Source organism: Balaenoptera musculus, chromosome 18 (genome assembly GCF_009873245.2).
Source record: "Balaenoptera musculus isolate JJ_BM4_2016_0621 chromosome 18, mBalMus1.pri.v3, whole genome shotgun sequence".
Lineage (NCBI taxonomy): Eukaryota > Metazoa > Chordata > Mammalia > Artiodactyla > Balaenopteridae > Balaenoptera > Balaenoptera musculus.
Window position 1 is genome coordinate 12096328 of NC_045802.1, and position 19142 is coordinate 12115469.

General features: G+C 42.2%; 1 protein-coding gene across 6 annotated transcripts in view; it reads right to left on the reverse strand.

Annotated features, from left to right (window-relative positions):
- Window positions 1-19142, reverse strand: part of DCLK1 (doublecortin like kinase 1) — a 328712-nt gene that overhangs the window by 82083 nt on the left and 227487 nt on the right. For all 6 annotated transcript variants that reach the window (XM_036831579.1, XM_036831575.1, XM_036831577.1 and 3 more), the window contains exon 5: window positions 15812-15928. In XM_036831579.1, the coding sequence (XP_036687474.1) occupies window positions 15812-15928 (117 nt within the window). The remainder of the gene's footprint in view (window positions 1-15811; window positions 15929-19142) is intronic.

A 19142-nucleotide genomic window follows, 5' to 3' on the forward strand; every position in this document is an offset into this window, starting at 1 on the left:
TGTATCTTATGTTAGCAAACCCTTTGTGAATTTAAAGGGTTTCTTCCCTTTACAGTTTCGTTGGTAACAGGCTCAGACAGCAAGTGAAAACTAAATGTTTAAATGCCTCAAACTGGTCCCAAAGTTAGAACAACCTCTACGCAAGGCTATCTCATTACAAGGTGACTAACCTTTTGGACTTGAAAACCGATCTTGCTGTTTCCCTATCTGCTTTTTGCACTTAAGATGGCTCATTGATTTATGCCACTGCACTTGCAGGCAGGGGAGGAGGGATCGTGTTTGCACGTCTGTGGGTCTGTGTACCCGTCTGTGTGTTCGGGGGGTGGTGGTTCAGGCACGCTGCCCAGGAGAGCTGGCTGCTTGCCCTAGACTTTCCCGCTCTCCCTGATCGTGGAGGAGGCTGTAGATACTCTAAAGTATGTTTTCCCAGCCCTTGTCCATTGCCTGCCACATTACTGAGAAGAAAACAAAAAAGAAAAAAAGCAGATGGAGTCAACTGAGGCAAAGAGAAAATAGACAAGCATCTAATGGGCGGGGGAACTCTTGAGAATAAATGCTTTATTCCTAATTATCTTCATAGGTGCTCACCTCATAGGCGAGATGGAGCCCTAATTCTCTCCATTTGTCTGCATTCTCTTTTTTTTTTTTTTTTTTTTTTTTTTTAGCTACTTTATTTATTTATTTATTTATTTTTGGCTGTGTTGGGTCTTCGGTTCGTGCGAGGGCTTTCTCTAGTTAACGGCAAGTGGGGGCCACTCTTCATCGCGGTGCGGGGACCGCTCTTCATCGCGGTGCGCGGGCCTTTCACTATCGCGGCCCCTCCCGTTGCAGGGCACAGGCTCCAGACGCGCAGGCTCAGTAGTTGTGGCTCACGGGCCCAGCTGCTCCGTGGCATGTGGGATCTTCCCAGACCAGGGCTCGAACCCGTGTCCCCTGCATTAGCAGGCAGATTCTCAACCACTGCGCCACCAGGGAAGCCCTGCATTCTCTTAAACTGAGACAATGGGTCCAATTCAAAGGGACTATCTTATCTATTGAGAACAATGGCAAGTGGGGAGGTCAATAGAAAACAGTGGGGATGGAGAAAGGAACTCTATGAACTGATTATTTAATAAATATTTACAAAAAGGCCCTTGAACCTCAGGAAGTCTAAGCAACTTGAAAACATCCTATTGTTCCTCAATTCACTCATCTGGTCAACATTTACTTAGTAGTGACCATGAACTTGAAGGCACTGTAGGATGTGTAAAGAACACATGCCCTCAGAAACCTTACGACTTGGGAGGGTAATACAGCATGTCACCTGTAGCCCAGGAGCCAAATCAACTGTCACGGGTCTGGGGAGGTGGGAAAGACCCTCAGAGAGGTCGGCGGGGCCAACCTGGTTGTGTGCGCTTTTGACCAGAAGTGACAGAGGAAGGCTTCTAGAAAGTGATAGGAATAAAGGTACGAGGTGGAAAAGTCCAAGGAGTATCTGGTGGAAATTTAAGTTGGTTTATAGGCTGGAGCACAAGTCCAGAGAAGACATGGGAGATACAGCTGGAAAGGAAGACTGCGGACAAATCAAGACAGTTCTTCATCTGAGAGTAGAGTTCGGACTTTATTTAGCAGACGGTAAGTAACGGCAACAAGTCTGACATCAGTGCGCAAGGCAGATATAAGGGGCAGAGGACAAAGACAGGGAAGAGGCCAGCTAGCAAGTGGTTTCTGCAGCTGTGAGAATGCGGAGTCCTAGGACAGCAGAGGAAGAGCCACGAAGACTGGTGACCAACGAAACGTGGAAGAGGAGGGGGAAAAGGAGTCAAAGACGATTTCAGGGTAAAAGGAAAGAGATCTCTAATTCAACAATAAAACAGAATCATCTGGAGTCCTCTGATTTAAAATTACGAAAATGTGTCAGCTGGGATCCCAGAATACACCGTGGGTATTACGAGGGAATTAGGCACTTAAGGAACCAAGGATCAGGGTGGATGAGGGTCCTGGGACTGACGGGCTCTGGGTACTTTGCCCACACCCTACCAGGTACTCATTGCAGGGCAGCCTCCCCTTGGAGTTTAGCCTGGGAGTCAGCCCCGGGCAGTCCCATAATGACCCCCTGGGAAAACATGCCCCCTGAAATGGACCTTCCACAGGTCACCAGTGGTGTCCTCGCTGCCAAATCCTATGACCTAGCTCCAGTTCTCATGACCTCCCTTCAGTTTTCATGCTACTTGCCCTCTTAACATTTCTGGCCTCTTCCTCCATCTCAAAACTTTCTGCCCCTTTGACTTCCGTTACTGCATTCTCATTGTCCCCTTGTCTCTGCTGATGTGCTTTTTTTTTTTTTTTTTTTTGCAAGATAGACGAATGAGTTTTTTTTTTACATCTTTATTGGAGTATAATTGCTTTACGATGTTGTCTTATTTTCTGATGTATAACAAAGTAAATCAGCTATATGTATACATATATCCCCGTATCCCCTCTCTCTTGCATCTCCCTACCTCCCACCCTCCCTATCCCACCCCTCTAGGTGGTTACAAAGCACCGAGCTGATCTCCCTGTGCTATGCAGCTGCTTCCCACTATCTATTTTACATTTGGTAGTGTATATATGTCCATGCCACTCTCTCACTTTGTCCCAGCTTACCCTTCCCCTTCCCCCTGTCCTCAAGTACATTCTCTACGTCTGCATCTTTATTCCTGTCCTGCCCCTAGGTTCTTCAGAACCTTTATTTTTATTTTTTAGATTTCATATGTATGTGTTAGCATATGGTATTTGTTTTTCTCTTTCTGACTTACTTCACTCTGTATGACAGACTCGAGGTCCATCCACCTCACTACAAATAACTCAATTTCGTTTCTTTTTATGGCTGAGTAATATTCCATTGTATATAGGTGCCACATCTTCTTTATCCATTCATCTGTCGATGGACACTTTGGTTGCTTCCACGTCCTGGCTATTGTAAATAGAGCTGCAATGAACATTGTGGTACATGACTCTTTTTGAATTATGGTTTTCTCAGGGTATATGCCCAGGAGTGGGATTGCTGGGTCGTATGGTAGTTCTATTTTTAGTATTTTAAGGAACCTCCATACTGTTCTCCATAGTGTCTGTATCAATTTACATTCCCACCAACAGTGCAAGAGGGTTCCCTTTTCTCCACACCCTCTCCAGCATTTATTGTTTGTAGATTTTTTGATGATGGCCATTCTGACCAGTGTGAGATGATATCTCATTGTAGTTTTGATTTGCATTTCTCTAATGATTAGTGATGTTGAGCATCCTTTCATGTGTTTGTTGGCAATCTGTATATCTTCTTTGGAGAAATGTCTACTTAGGTCTTCTGCCCATTTCTGGATTGGGTTCTTTGTTTTTTTAATATTGAGCTGCCTGAGCTGCTTGTGTATTTTGGAGATTAACCTTAGTCAGTTGCTTTGTTGGCAAATATTTTCTCCCATTCTGAGACTTGTCTTTTCGTTGTGTTTATGGTTTCCTTTGCTGTGCAAAAGCTTTTAAGTTTCATTAGGTCCCATTTGTTTACTTGTGTTTTTATTTCCATTTCTCTAGGAGGTGGGTCAAAAAGGATCTTGCTGTGATTTATGTCATAGAGTGTTCAGCCTACGTTTTCCTCTAAGAGTTTTATAGTGTCTGGCCTTACATTTAGGTCTTTAAGCCATTGTGAGTTTATTTTTGTATACAGTGTTAGGGACTGTTCTAATTTCATTCTTTTACATGTAGCTGTACAGTTTTCCCAGCACCACTTATTGAAGAGGCTGTCTTTTCTCCATTGTATACTCTTGCCTCCTTTATCAAAGATAAGGTGACCATATGTGCGTGGATTTATCTCTGGGCTTTCTATCCTGTTCCACTGATCTATATTTCTGTTTTTGTGCCAGTACCATACTGTTATCATTACTGTAGCTTTGTAGTATAGTCTGAAGTCAGGGAGCCTGATTCCTCCAGCTCCGTTTTTCTTTCTCAAGATGGCTTTGGCTATTCGGGGTCTTTTGTGTTTCCCTACAAATTGTGAAAATTTTTGTTCTATTTCTGCAAAAAATGCCATTGGTAGTTTGATAGGGATTGCACTGAATCTGTAGATTGCTTTGGGTAGTAGAGTCATTTTCACAAAGTTGATTCTTCCAATCCAAGGATATGGTATATCTCTCCATCTATTTGTGTTGTCTTTAATTTCTTTCATCAGTGTCTTATAGTTTTATGCATACAGATCTTTTGTCCCCTTAGGTAGGTTTATTCCTAGGTATTTTATTCTTTTTGTTGCAATGGTAAATGGAGTGTTTCCTTAATTTCTCTTTCAGATTTTTCATCATTAGTGTATAGGAATGCAAGAGATTTCTGTGCATTAATTTTGTATCCTGCTACTTTAGCAAATTCATTGATTAGCTCCAGTAGTTTTCTGGTAGCATCTTTAGGATTCTCTATGTATGGTATCATGTCATCTGCAAACAGTGACAGCTTTACTGCTTCTTTTCCGACTTGGATTCCTTTTATTTTTTATTTATTTATTTTATTCATTTATTCCTTTTTTCTTTTCTGATTGCTGTGGTAAAACTTCCAAAACTATGTTGAATATTAGTGGTGAGAGTGGACAACCTTGTCTTGTTCCTGATCTTAGAGGAAATGGTTTCAGTTTTTCACCACTGAGAACCATGTTGGCTGTGGGTTTGTCATATATGGCCTTTATTATGTTGAGGTAAGTTCCCTCTATTCCTACTTTCTGGAGGGTTTTTATCATAAATGGGTGTTGAATTTTGTCGAAAGCTTTTTCTGCATCTATTGAGATGATCATATGTTTTTTCTCCTTCAATTTGTTAATATGGTGTATCACATTGATTGATTTGCATATATTGAAGAATCCTTGCGTTCCTGGGAAAAACCCCACTTGATCATGGTGTATAATCCTTTTAATGTGCTGTTGGATTCTGTTTGCTAGTATTTTGTTGAGAATTTTTGCATCTATGTTCATCAGTGATATTGGCCTGCAGTTTTTTTTCTTTGTGACATCTTTGTCTGGTTTTGGTATCAGGGTGATGGACGCCTCATAGAATGCGTTTGGGAGTGTTCCTCCCTCTGCTATATTTTGGAAGAGTTTGAGAAGGATAGGTGTTAGCTATTCTCTAAATGTTTGATAGAATTCGCCTGTGAAGCCATCTGGTCCTAGGCTTTTGTTTGTTGGAAGATTTTTAATCACAGTTTCAATTTCAGTGTTTGTGATTGGTCTGTTCATATTTTCTATTTCTTCCTGGTTCAGTCTTCCAGGTTGTCCATTTTATTGGCATATAGTTGCTTGTAGTAATCTCTCATGATCCTTTGTATTTCTACAGTGTCAGTTGTTACTTCTACTTTTTCATTTCTAATTCTGTTGATTTAAGTCTTCTCCCTCTTTTTCTCGATGAGTCTGGCTAATGGTTTATCAATTTTGTTTATCTTCTCAAAGAACCAGCTTTTAGTTTTATTGACCTTTGCTACTGTTCCCTTCATTTCTTTTTATTTATTTCTAATCTGATCTTTATGATTTCTTTCCTTCTGCTAACTTTGGGTTTTTTTTGTTCTTCTTTCTCTAATTGCTTTAGGTGTAAGGTTAGGTTGTTTGAGATTTTTCTTGTTTCTTGAGGTAGGACTGTATTGCTATAAACTTCCGTCTTAGAACTGCTTTTGCTGCATCCTATAGGTTTTGGGTCATCATGTTTTCATTGTCATTTGTTTCTAATGACAAATGTCCTCTTTGATTTCTTCAGTGATATCTTGGTTATTTAGTAGCATATTGTTTAGCCTCCATGTGTTTGTGTTTTTTATGTTTTTTTTTCCCTGTAATTGATTTCTAATCTCATAGCCTTGTGGTCAGAAAAGATGCCTGATACGATTTCAATTTTCTTAAATTTACCAAGGCTTGATTTGTGCCCCAAGATATGATCTATCCTGGAGAATGTTCCATGAGCACTTGAGAAGAAAGTGTATTCTGTTGTTTTTGGATGGAATGTCCTAAAAATATCAATTAAGTCCATCTTGTTTAATGTATCATTTAAAGCTTGTGTTTCCTTATTTATTTTCATTGTGGATGATCTGTCCATTGGTGAAAGTGGGGTGTTAAAGTCCCCTACTATGACTGTGTTACTGTCAATTTCCCCTTTTATGGCTGTTAGTATATGCCTTATGTATTGAGGTGCTCCTATGTTGGGTGCATAAATATTTACAATTGTTATATCTTCTTCTTGGATTGATCCCTTGATCATTATGTAGTGTCCTTCTTTGTCTCTTGTAATAGTCTTTATTTTAACGTGGATTTTGTCTGATATGAGAATTGCTACTCCAGCTTTCTTCTGATTTCCATTTGCATGGAATATCTTTTTCCATCCCATCACTTTCAGTCTGTATGTGTCACTAGGTCTGAAGTGGGTTTCTTGTAGACAGCATATATACGGATCTTGTTTTTGTATCCATTCAGTAAGCCTGTGTCTTTTGGTTGGAGCATTTAATCCATTCACATTTAAGGTTATTATCGATATGTATGTTCCTATTACCATTTTCTTAATTGTTCTGGGTTTGTTTTTGTAGGTCCTTTTCTTCTCTTGTGATTCCTGCCTAGAGAAGTTCCTTTAGCATTTGTTGTAAAGCTGGTTTGGTGGTGCTGAATTCTCTTAACTTTTGCTTGTCTGTAAAGGTTTTAATTTCTCCGTCGAATCTGAATGAGATCCTTGCTGGGTAGAGTAATCTTGGTTGGAGGTTTTTCCCCTTCATCACTTTAAATATGTCCTGCCACTCCCTTCTGGCTTGCAGAGTTTCTGCTGAAAGATCAGCTGTTTACCTTATGGGGATTCCCTTGTATGTTATTTGTTACTTTTCCCTTCCTGCTTTTAATATTTTTTCTTTGTATTTAATTTTTGGTTGTATTTGTATTTAATTTAGCTTGATTAATATGTGTCTTGGCCTGTTTCTCCTTGGATTTATCCTGTATGGGAGTCTCTGTGTTTCCTGGACTTGATTGACTATTTCCTTTCCCATGTTAGGGACGTTTTCAACTATAATCTCTTCAAATATTTTCTCAGACCCTTTCTTTTTCTCTTCTTCTTCTGGGACCCCTATAATTCGAATGTTGGTGCATTTAATGTTGTACCCAAGGTCTCTGAGACTGTTCCGAATTCTTTTCATTCTTTTTTGTTTATTCTGCTCTGTGGTAGTTATTTCCACTATTTTATCTTCCAGGTCACTTATCCATTCTTCTGCCTCAGTTATTGTGTAATTGATTCCTTCTAGAGAATTTTAAATTTCATTTATTGTGTTATTCATCATTGTTTGTTTGCTCTTTGGTTCTTTTAGGTCCTTGTTAAATGTTTCTTGTATTTTCTCCATTCTATTTCCACGATTTTGGATCATCTTTACTACCATTACTCTGAATTCTTTTTCAGGTAGACTGCCTATTTCCTCTTCATTTGTTTGGCCTGGTGGGTTTTTACCTTGCTTCTTCATCTGCTGCATATTTCTCTGTCTTCTCATTTTGTTTAAGTTACTGTGTTTGGGGTCTCCTTTTCACAGGATACAGATGCGTAGTTCCCATTGTTTTTGGTGTCTGCCCCCAATGGGTGAGGTTGGTTCAGTGGCTTGTGTAGGCTTCCTGGTGGAGGGGACTGGTGCCTGTGTTCCGGTGGGTGGGGCTGGATTTTGTCTTTCTAGTGGGCAGGGCTGTGTCTGGTGGTGTATTTTGGGGTGTCTGTAAACTTAGTATGATTTTAGGCAGTCTCTCTGCTAATGGGTGGGGTTGTATTCCTGTCTTGCTAGTTGATTGGCATGGGGCATCCAGCACTGGAGCTTGCTGGCCGTTGGGTGGAGCTGGGTCTTAGCATTGAGATGGAGATCTCTGGGAGAGCTCTCACCAACTGATATTACATGGGGCCAGGAGGTCTCTGGTGGTCCAATGTCCTGAACTCAGCTCTCCCACCTCAGAGGGTCAGGACTGACACCAGACCAGAGCATCAAGACCCTGTCAGCCACACGGCTCAGAAGAAAAGGGAGAAAAAAAGAAAGAAAAAATAATAATAATAAATTTTAAAAATTATTAAAATAAAAAATTTAAAAAATAATAATAATAAGAAAGAAGATAGCAACCAAACCAATAAACAAAGCCACCAAGGATAACAAGTGCTAAAAACTATACTAAGATAAACGTAAAAATCAGAAAGAAATCAGTCACGGACAGCAAACCCCAAGTCTACAGTTGCTCCCAAAGTCCACCTCCTCAATTTTAGGATGATTCGTTGTCTATTCAGGTATCCCAGAGATGCAGGGTACATCAAGCTGATTGTGGAGATTTAATCCGCTGCTCCTGAGGCTGCTGGGAGAGATTTCCCTTTCTTTTCTTTGTTCGCACAGCTCCCGGGGTTCAGCTTTGGATTTGGCCCCGTCTCTGCGTGTAGGTCGCCTGAGGGTGTCTGTTCTTTGCTCAGACAGGACGGGGTTAAAGCAGCGGCTGATTAGGGGGCTCTGGCTCACTCATGCCGGGGGAGGGGGGTACAGTAGTTATAATTGGAATGCTGGGTGAGGCTGTGGCGGCAGAGGCCAGTTTGTGTTCAGCCTGAGGCGCGCCGTGTGTTCTCCCAGGGAACTTGTCCTTGGATCATGGGACCCTGGCAGTGGCATGTTGCACAGGCTCCCCAGGGGATGTGGAGAGTGACCTGTGCTTGCACACAGGATTCTTGGTGGCTGCAGCAGCAGCGTTAGCATTTCATGCCCGTCTCTGGGTTCCGAGCTGATAGCTGTGGCTGGCGCCCGTCTCTGGAGCTCGTTTAGGTGGTGCTCTGCCTTCTGCAGGCAGACAGGGGAAGAATCCCCTCTCCTCGCGCATCCCGAAACAATGGTCTCTTGCCTCTTAGGCAGTTCCAGACTTTTTCCCGGACTCTCTCCTGGCTAGCTGCGGCGCACTAGCCCCCTTCAGGCTGTATTCAGGCAGCCAACCCCAGTCCTCTCCCTGGGATCTGACCTCCAAAGCCTGAGCCTCAGCTCCCAGCCCTGCCCGCCCCGGCGGGTGAGCAGACAAGCCTCTCGGGCTGGTGAGTGCTGGTCGGCACCGATCCTCTGTACGGGACTCTCTCCGCTTTGCCCTCCGCACCTCTGTTGCTGCGCTCTCCTCCGTGGCTCCGAAGCATTCCCCCCTGCCCACCCCACGTCTCCACCAGTGAAGGGGCTTCCTAGTGTGTGGAAACTTTTCCTCCTTCACAGCTCCCTCCCAGAGGTGCAGGTCCCGTCCCTATTCTTTTGTCTGTTTTTTCTTTTTCTTTTTGCCCTACCCAGGTACATGGGGATTTTCTTGCCTTTTGGGAAGACTGAGGTCTTCTGCCAGCATTCAGTAGGTGTTCTGTAGGAGTTGTTCCACATGTAGATGTATTTCTGATGTATTTGTGGGGAGGAAGGTGATCTCCACGTCTTACTCCTCCGCCATCTTGAAGGTCCTCCTGATGTGTTCTTATAACTGCAGATGTTCCCCGTGGTTCCATTTTCATCCTTATCCTTACAAATCTCTCCTTGGGTTGAGGGGAGAGGAATTTTACATTTCTATTATTTAAGTCACTACTATATGCCAGGGTCTCTCAAATACATATTGTCAGCTCACATCTGACTTACACAGCATTCCTTACTACTTGCCCACTGATGCTTCCGAAGCATCTCACATGCGACAGGTCTAAAATGGGACCCATCCCTACCTCTCCTCCTCGCTTGGCAAACCTGCTCCTCATCTCTGATGCCTCTCTCTTCCTCTGGCCTCATATCCGGTGAAATTCCTGGTTTCATTTCTCTTTTGAAGTCTCCCCCATTTTAAGCATTGTTGTTTAAATTCTGTCCTAACAATTCTTTCCAGAATGACTTCATGGAGTCTTCCTGGCTCTTGGCTCTTCACGTGTAGCCAGCCTCTCTACCACTGTACCATTGTTTCCAAAATTCAGATAAAAATCAAATCATGGCCTTACTAAAAATCCCTTTTCACCCACTAATACCTACAACAAAATTATGCCTTCATGGCCCTGTGCAATCTCAGCGCAACCAACTAGGCGACCACCATCTTCTCCCTTTCCTGTAATTATACCATTCATTTTTATTGGACTAGCCACTGCTCCTTAAACATGCCATATACTTCCATGCCTTTGTGCCTTAACTCTCATTGTTTTCTCAGGTGGTGATGTCCTCCTGGCCCTTCTCCTGGCAAGATCCTTCATGTCCCGATTTATAAGTCTTTTTTCTCTGACCCTATTAATGAGATTTAGCCCCTTCTTTCTCTGGGCTGTCATAGCCCTTACGACACTATCACAGTGTTATATATGTTTGTTTCCCAACTTGAAGACAAGAACTGCGGTTTAATCATCTTCGTATCCTTACAAACTAATACAAGCCTGGCACACAGTAGATGCTCAGGAAATATTTATTTAACTAACATGGAGCATTAGCAGTGAGGACATTACAACAGGAGTTGACACAGAGTGCTGCCCCCACAAAGACGGTGGGTCAAGATAACGGTTCAAAGTTTGAAAGAGTATCTTTGGAAATACTCACCGGCTGAGACTGAGTGCTAGGGGCAGTTGATGGGTACAGGGAAAGAGAATGGAAGGAGGATTCAGCATTATATGCAGCAAAAAATTCTAAGAACACAGGGAATGAATCATCAGCCCTCTTGATTTTCTTGGTGCATTTTGTTTTCAACAATTCTCTTGGAATGCCAAAGCAGAAAAGATCCTCTATAGAAAATACATGGCTGAAATCTCTACACTAAAGGAAAAAGATTGAGCTAAAAAATTAATAGCTAGCAATCTGCCTTTGAAGGTGTTTGATATAAATTTTAACAATTGACAAATTGGACCAGTAAGCTGATTAAAATTCTCTTTGCTTCCCCAGCTTTGATTCTTATCTGCATATGTTGCATAAAATATTTTTATATAACTGTTAAAAAAGTAAAATTTGACTAGCATAAAAAAAAAAATTCAAGATTTCAAGAGTTACATACAAGTAAGTTTTAAGCCTGGGAAATACGGAATGATGCTTCTGTCATGGTAGAAGGTCATTAACTAAGGCATCCAGATTTCCCTCTTTCAAATGTTCACTCTTGCAACTCTCACATCTCTAGTCCATGGTGGGTTCTCAATGCATACTGAATGAATGAATGGTTGTTGCTATGAATGTTTCTACCTTAGACTATAAGCTTCTGGAGGGCAAGAAAGTGCATCAGCTCATGCTTGGATTGATGAACATAAGGCACCCACGGGGCACTCCGTTATGTTTGTCATGGCTTATGTAGATAGAGATTCTAAACAGAAGGAGTCACTCTACAAAAAAAAAAAAAACTGGCTGTCCATCTAAATGGGAACAAAACTAAAACAAACAAACAAACCCATGTTTTTCTAAGGAATCCAAGAAGAGGTCAAAATTTTGAAATCTCTACGTTTTTAAGGAGGACTACAGTAATGAAAATTCAAGATAGGTAAATGTGGTTTTCTTATGCTTTTAATATTAAGAAAACAATATAAAGTAAAACGAAACCTTATCCATTCTTACTGAAATTGAATGAGTGCACAGAATACTCTTATCTGGGGAGATACTTTGTTATAACTTCCCTATGCAGATAAAGGAATTTGTTGAAAAGAAATTCACTTTTAAATTACACATTTTATGAGATGTCTGTGTTCCAAAGACAGACACATGAATAAAGATTCAACCCACATTAAACTCTCTTTATGATGCTCTTATGTATTCTTGCTCCTTTAAGAAGCTAAAACCCGTTTTCACCATTTCTTAGTGATACCTCATTCAATGTCTCCGCACACAATTGTCTGGGGGCTCCTTATTCTTCTTTTGTTATTAAGACTTCTGGTTTCTTTTCTTCTAGCTCCAATTTGCCTTCTTTGGACCCTTTCTGTTACAGAGACTAATAATAATTCAACAGCTATGTGAATTATGTTATCTATAAATTATGTAGGGGGCTTGAACTGTGTGCTTCTTGAGCGAAGGGGCTGTTTCTTTCATCTCTGCATTATTGGCGCCTAGCAAGTGCCTGACACTAGCAGGCCTGAACTGGATATTTCTGAATGTCTAAATGAATACCTTACATTAATAAAACACCTCTAACTTCTTCTAGTCCCAAGAAGAGAAATGAGTAAGGAGCAAAGACAAGATTTACCAAGGATTCTCATTCTTATTCTAAGACTGACTTACAAAGGAAAGTTTCTGTCTACCACTGACATACATCCTGAAGTCAGGGTGAATCATTTCACCCCCCAGAATGCTGGTGTCTGGGACTAAGGCTTAGGCTTCTGTTGCAAAGGGTTATGATGTTGTAACTTTCAATCTTAAACTAGGTACTGCATCGGTTATTTCCTTAAGATCAAAATTTTAATAAGCAGACGTGAAGAAGCAGGTATCGAGAACAGCCAGCCTGCTGTATCCAGAGCACTGGAAGCCCCACGTGCCAGCTCTGAGTTGCCACCATTAACTCTGTGACTCTGGGCCAAGCAGTTCCCCCAGCTCTACGCCTGCTTCATTTAAAAAATAGAGTATATGATTATATAACAAAGAATAATGTCTTGTCTTGCTTGTTGTTGGGAGATTGTTGGGAGGATCAAAATAGATCAAAGAGATAAAAGTTCTATGTAAACTCTTGACGTTTCATTTAAATGTAAGCCAACAATATGACCAGAAACAACATGGGAACCTACAAATCTTAACTCTATACGATGCTCCAATCTCCATATCATGCAGGAAGATGAATATTGGAAGTAGAACTTTTAAAACTGAAGGAGAAATCATTTCAAACTTTAGGTTCTTGTGTAAGGGGGAAAAACAAAGATTACTTAATGTTAAAAAGTCAGGTTCATGGTGGAATGGGGCTTGGGACAACATCAATGTTTAAGGAGTATTAAAGGAAAATTGTTCACATTCCAGTCCTACGATTTATGGAAAACACTGAATAGGTTATTTTCAGAAAATTCGGATACAGTCCATATAGAGATAATTCACTGCTCCTTTCCACGGTTTCAAGAGACAAACCTGAGTAGAGACAAGAATCGTAGGCTAGTTCAGTGGAGGGGGCCAAGGCAGGTGATCCCCTGACATCCAGCATCTGCACTTGCCCCAGAAAGATACGTAAACACCACTGGACTTCCTAAACCCTGCGTTTAGGTCCCGGGGAAAGGGAGTGATCTTGGGATCCCTGGCGTAATCCACTCATTTGCGACTGGGTATTGCTGCTCTATAAACCCTCTCTAAATCAGAATCATCCAGAGGAAGGTGGGAAGATCTGATAGCAAGTCAGAATCAAGAGACAGGCATCACGTATTATAAGCTCTTATATAACCAGGAAATGATTGTATGATTATCTTCTAAATCAAAACGCAAGAAGTTGCAAACTTGATGTGCGTAAAAGGCCTATATTAAAGAAAACATGATCAGTGCTCTTTAATTAATTTTGGCCTAAAAGCTAAAGATACCTTGACCGAAGTGTTAATTTTTCAAGAACACATTGGGTTTAGAACGGATCTGGATTCTGCTCTCTGCACGGAAACGGTAACTCCCTGGCGTGGCATACCTGTCACACACTCCAGGTGATTGCCGGTCAGACCAGCCAGGTTCTAACTATGGTGGAAAAGAGATGCAGGGAGACAACAGAAAATAGAAATGGTTGTTTGAATCAGTCTATCAATTTTGAGGTAATGTACCCTATGCATTTTAAACTTCTAAAGGGAATGGTTCCAAACGTTGGCGGTGACAAATACAAATACATTTAATACATTTGCCTATCTCCTCTTCTGAGTTTCCAGAATTACTTTTGGTAAATGATATATTCATCTATATTTATAAGATTATAATTAAATACATTTATAAGATTTATATAATCTTAAGAGATGCTGACTAGTAACTATGTGACCAATTAATTCCAAAGTGAAACAATTTCCTATATTCATTATTACCTTTTTAAGGTCAGATGTATGATTCTTTTTTTCTTAACTGAAATTTTAGCTTCCTTTTTGAAATAAAATAGGCTCTTCACTATTTACAAGGTTATTTATTTCTGAGCTGCAAAAATTCTCTCTCCCTTTTTTTGCTCTGTATTACCATCTTTTCCTCCTGTAGGCCTCCATTCAATCTTGGCTGCCATGATTAGACAGCCAGAAAGGGACAGTGGCAGTTCATCGGTGCCAACACAGAGTGAGGAGAAGGTCTCTGCAGACCTGTCTAGGGAATAGCAGCAATTAGCAACGCCCCCAGGGGAAGGCAACTCTTAAAGAACTAACATGGGCCCGGTGGTCTAGCTCTCCAGCCAACTAAGAGTCCCTTCTTCCAAGACTGACTTTGGAGGTTTCAATTTTAGTTTTTACTAGGAAAAATAGTTTATAGCACCTCCAATTTTAATTTTTTATTTATTTATTTATTTATTTATTTATTTATTTTTGGCTGTGTTGGGTCTTCGTTTCTGTGCGAGGGCTTTCTCTAGTTGTGGCAAGCGGGGGCCACTCTTCATCGCGGTGCGCGGGCCTCTCACTATCGCGGCCTCTCTTGTTGCGGAGCACAGGCTCCAGACGCGCAGGCTCAGTAGTTGTGGCTCACGGGCCTAGTTGCTCCGCGGCATGTGGGATCTTCCCAGACCAGGTCTCAAACCCGTGTGCCCTGCATTGGCAGGCAGATTCTCAACCACTGCGCCACCAGGGAAGCCCGCACCTCCAATTTTAAATAGAGAGGTTATAACTCACACTGGGCAGTGGTGCCAGAGGCAGGCCCTGTAGCCCCAGCCTAGAGAGCTTTTCATATCCCTCTGGGACCACACTGCCAAGTACAAGAAGGTTTCAATATAGACCCTATAGGTCTTGGTCCCTATTTATAAGAGCTTCCCTGCCTTCATAAAATCAGGTGACAATCACTTTGATGTATGTATCATTTAATAATTCACATTCAACAGTTTATAGCATTTAATAAATAATTCCCTTCCATCGTGAAATAGACCTTATACCTAAGACCCAAACAAACAAACTAACTGATTCATGTCAGTTTTTTTTTTAAGATTTTTTTTTTTTTTTTTTTGATGTGGACCATTTTTAAAGTCTTTATTGAATCTTACACTATTGCTTCTGTTTTATGTTTCGGTTTTTTGGCTGCGAGGCATGTGGAATCTTAGCTCCCCGACCAGGGATCGAACCCGCACCCCTTACACTGGAAGGCAAAGTCTTAACCACTGGACCGCCAGGTAAGTCCCAACTGATGTCAGATTTAAGACCAAAGAAGGAAAAGGTAGGGCTGAGGCCGTCATCCTGTAAGTACACATCCTGCTCCAACACCAGCACTAGAGCCCAAGGACAGACAGGTCACAGGCCCGGAGTCACTGCAGCTACCCCAGCACCAGTCTCTCCTCACGGCTTTTAGTCCCAGGGCCATGCTGGGGCCAGAGTAAAAAATGTGTCAGACAAAGGCTCAGCAAATACAAACTGTAAACTGCTCACCAGCCAGTCCGAAGAAGAACAAATGCTTTAACAGAGATTTCTGGAGCTGGGGGCCTTTAGCCTAAAAAATAACTTTTGCAGCAGAAATGATGCAAGTCAGGAGCATACTTCTATCTGTGGGCAAGTCTGGGTTTTCTGAATCTTTACTAAGTTTTCCCGAACCTGATGCTTTTTCTTACAGCCAACATGCTAGACTCTGGCAAATCTGTTCCACCACTTGAACATGTTCTAAAATTATAAACCGGAATCTACACTCTCTTGCAATCTCACGCTCTGGGCTTCACACACCCTCTGCTCATTGTGCGTCAGAAACAAGGCAGTCGCTGCAGGCTCCTCTGCAGCTTTACCTGAGCTGGTTGATGCCGGAGACTTGCTGCGCCGGGAAGGCCCTGGGCTCTTGGTGGTGCTCCTGCGGGATGACGAAGCTATTTTGGTGTAAGAAGTGGACTTCACCACTCGACATTCTGGGGAAAGAAGAAAGGCCACACATCATCACAGGGTCACGCACATACCGTTCGAAATGTACAATAAACCTGGAAGCAGAAATACACAGCCATCCTCGGTCACACGTGCTTCCTGCCGGCCCAGTATGTGTCTATGACGACAGAACCAAAAAAAAAAAAACCAGAAAGGGCACAGTGGGCATCTTAGACATCACAGTAAATACGGTTGTCCCTCTGTATCCATGGGGATTTGGTTTCGGGACCACACACCCCCAGCCACCACCGCCATTGGCTGCTCGGGTCCCGCCCAGGTGGACCTGCAGGAGATGCCAATTTCTTTAAAAAAAAAGAACAAGAACAAACTACACGTAGGAACGTATCAGCACAAATTAAAAGGGGGAAGTAAGCAAGAAGCATAACATAATGATATCAGAAGACACGATCAGAACCACCATGTGAATAGTGCCTGAGAGGGTGTCTACGGAGGTTTGAATTCCCAAAACAGATCTTTGGACCATGTGAAGAGGACATCCGCTTGGCTCAAGGCTCTGTCCACACAACTGACAACACATCCTGGAGTTTGTCCCAGCCTTTGGACGTTGGTCTGGCCTTTTGGAAGTGCATTAGCAATCAAATCGGACGGCTGGAATGCTGCCTGACCGCTGGCGTGCTTCCGATTACATTTTTACCACGCGTCCGCTCCATGCCAGGCGCTGAGCCCTGCAGGCACGACAGGGAACACACACGGTTTGGGAACTAGAAACACCGCCCACCTGGTAGTCCAGCATGGAATCTTTTAACCAGCGAGGGCTCTTTTCTGCTAATTTTTATTTTGTGGACCTCGTGTCTGAAAAATGTTGGCTTATGAAACAAATTGCATAAAGTAACAATACATTTCTCAGTTGAAACGAAAACCAGGACTGTAACGAGGGCAAGATGACCAAGACTTTTGGTCCTAGGTCCCGAATGTTTAGAGGTCACATAAATTTAAGATAATAATTTAAAAAGCTCGGTATCTAGCTAGCAGGGATGAATGGTTAAAAGAGAGAGCTACCAGATGGCGCACACTGGTAATAACACCCATCTGTGAGCTGCAACGTGAGTTAAAAAGTTGACTTTAGGGTTTGTCTCAGGCTGTTTGCCACAGGAGCCAGAGCTGCTAGTTATGGGCCCCACCTACCCGCCAGGGCTCGGGATCAGTGTAATAGAACCAATCTCACCACACCAAGCCGACATTTTTCCAGCTCCCAGAAAGAAAGTCGGTATTTTCGTCACGTGGCTAAGTCTTACCAGAGCAAATGTAGGCGTTTTATTTGATTTTCAGAGTATTGAAAAAAACCTTGTGGACTCATGCCATGCTTCTACAGCTTCTCTTGAGCTTAGTTCTCACCATACTATTAATCTATCAAAAGTATTCATTTACTCCTCTGCCTCCCCACTCCTTACTCCCTTGGGTACCACCTAGGCCTGGCATATTTAAAAGGACGGAAGAGCTGCTCAATAAGTATTGGCCCACATTGTTATTGATCTTGTTACTACTTGTGTGAACTCTTACTATTCATTAGAGTAATCCAACCTCTCATTTTACAGATAAGGAAACTGAGTCTCCGAAAGGCTAAGTGACTTGCATCAGAATCGAAGTCTCTCGGTTTAGTGGCTCCCTCACCACCCCAGGATCTGATGTGGTGGCCTAAGCAGGCTGCTTCATTGTGAATCAAGGCTGGAAAACTGTTATCAGTGCCCATGGCTGAAGGCTGGAAAGTTGTTATCAGTGCCCATGGTCGAAGACAGACAAGTGGGTGATGGCGGACAATGGGAAGGACGGCAAACAACCAGTTCTCATATCAACGTTAAATTAAAATTTAAATACTAAAGCTGCAATTCAATCAACATGCTTACTGCATCCCCCCAAAAAAGAAACAATGAACTCTCTTTCAGAAGTGGAATCATAGTGAAGCGATCGCTTGGGGGATCATGGAGTCTGAAAGATAATTACAAGTGTTACAAATCGCATACCACTTGCCTTCAGTATAAGAGCGAAGCTTCATGAGTCATACAGGGGATTAGGATAATTCTGAAAGGCTAGGGCTGAATACAGGAAAACAGAAACAAAACAATGATAGTAACTGCTTTTTTTCCCAAGGTCAAAATAAAACCAATCGAAGAAAATTGCACTGCCAAGCCATAAATTATAAAAAAACAAAAAAAAACAAAAAAAACAAAAGACTTCAACCACCTTTCCCATTAAAGTTTAGATTTTAAGTATTTTAATTAATTTAAATGGGAATGGTATTTTATGGTGGTAAAAGATGCCGTGAAGGACAAATGCTTCATTCCTTTGGAGAGCATGCCAAAATCTTTGTCAGCTTAAAACCACAATTTAGAAACATTGTGCGTAACATGATGTACACGGCCAGTAAAGTAGAAAACCTTATTTGTTCTCACGAAGGACATTTCAGAGAGTCTGGCAAGGAAGCAGACAGCACCCTGCACCCTCCACTCTCTTCTGGGGTCATTTGCCTTTGAGGGCAATCCCTTCCTTCTGGTATTTTTGGCACTCTCACATTAAGCGGGCTGCACTTCCTTTGGCTGTGGGGATACTGGACAACACGGACACTTCTTAAGGAGGATGAGACTGAAGGAAGCTTCAGGAGAGTAATTTCTCTTGCTACTGAAGATCGCAGCCTACCCAAGTACAGAAAATCAGATGAAGCACATTAACTGGGTCTCTGATGACTGAAACCCCCCATAGCAAGCAAGTAAGCAAGCAAGCAAGGTCTGATTAAATCTCTGCTTCAGAAAGTCCCTGTAATCATAGTTCTATGAGGGGGAAAGTACCATTCTCCATATGGTCTGTACTAATGTTAGCTTTACAGACGTTCTCAGAATTTGGTAAGACAGAAGTTACGACATTTCCCACCTTCACCCTGGACCCCAACTTAAGAAACAGGCCTTCTGTGATGGCCAGATTTAGAGACAACCCAGATGCGGATGTAGAGGCAGGAAACTGGAGAAGGAATACATTCTTTGGCCACGTTCCCAGTGGCATGAGAACCTCCACGTATGCAGATTCTCCCCTGACTCAGAAACAGGTGGTAGGTGGGCTGATGTATAACGAAAGGTGCTAAAGAATAGAAATGATTATAGAACTCTACCGGCGGCACCAGCAGTTCACCTGAGCTCACACAGCAGAGATGTTCATGCATTCAAAGGAGCCCACTAGTATCTTCTGGAG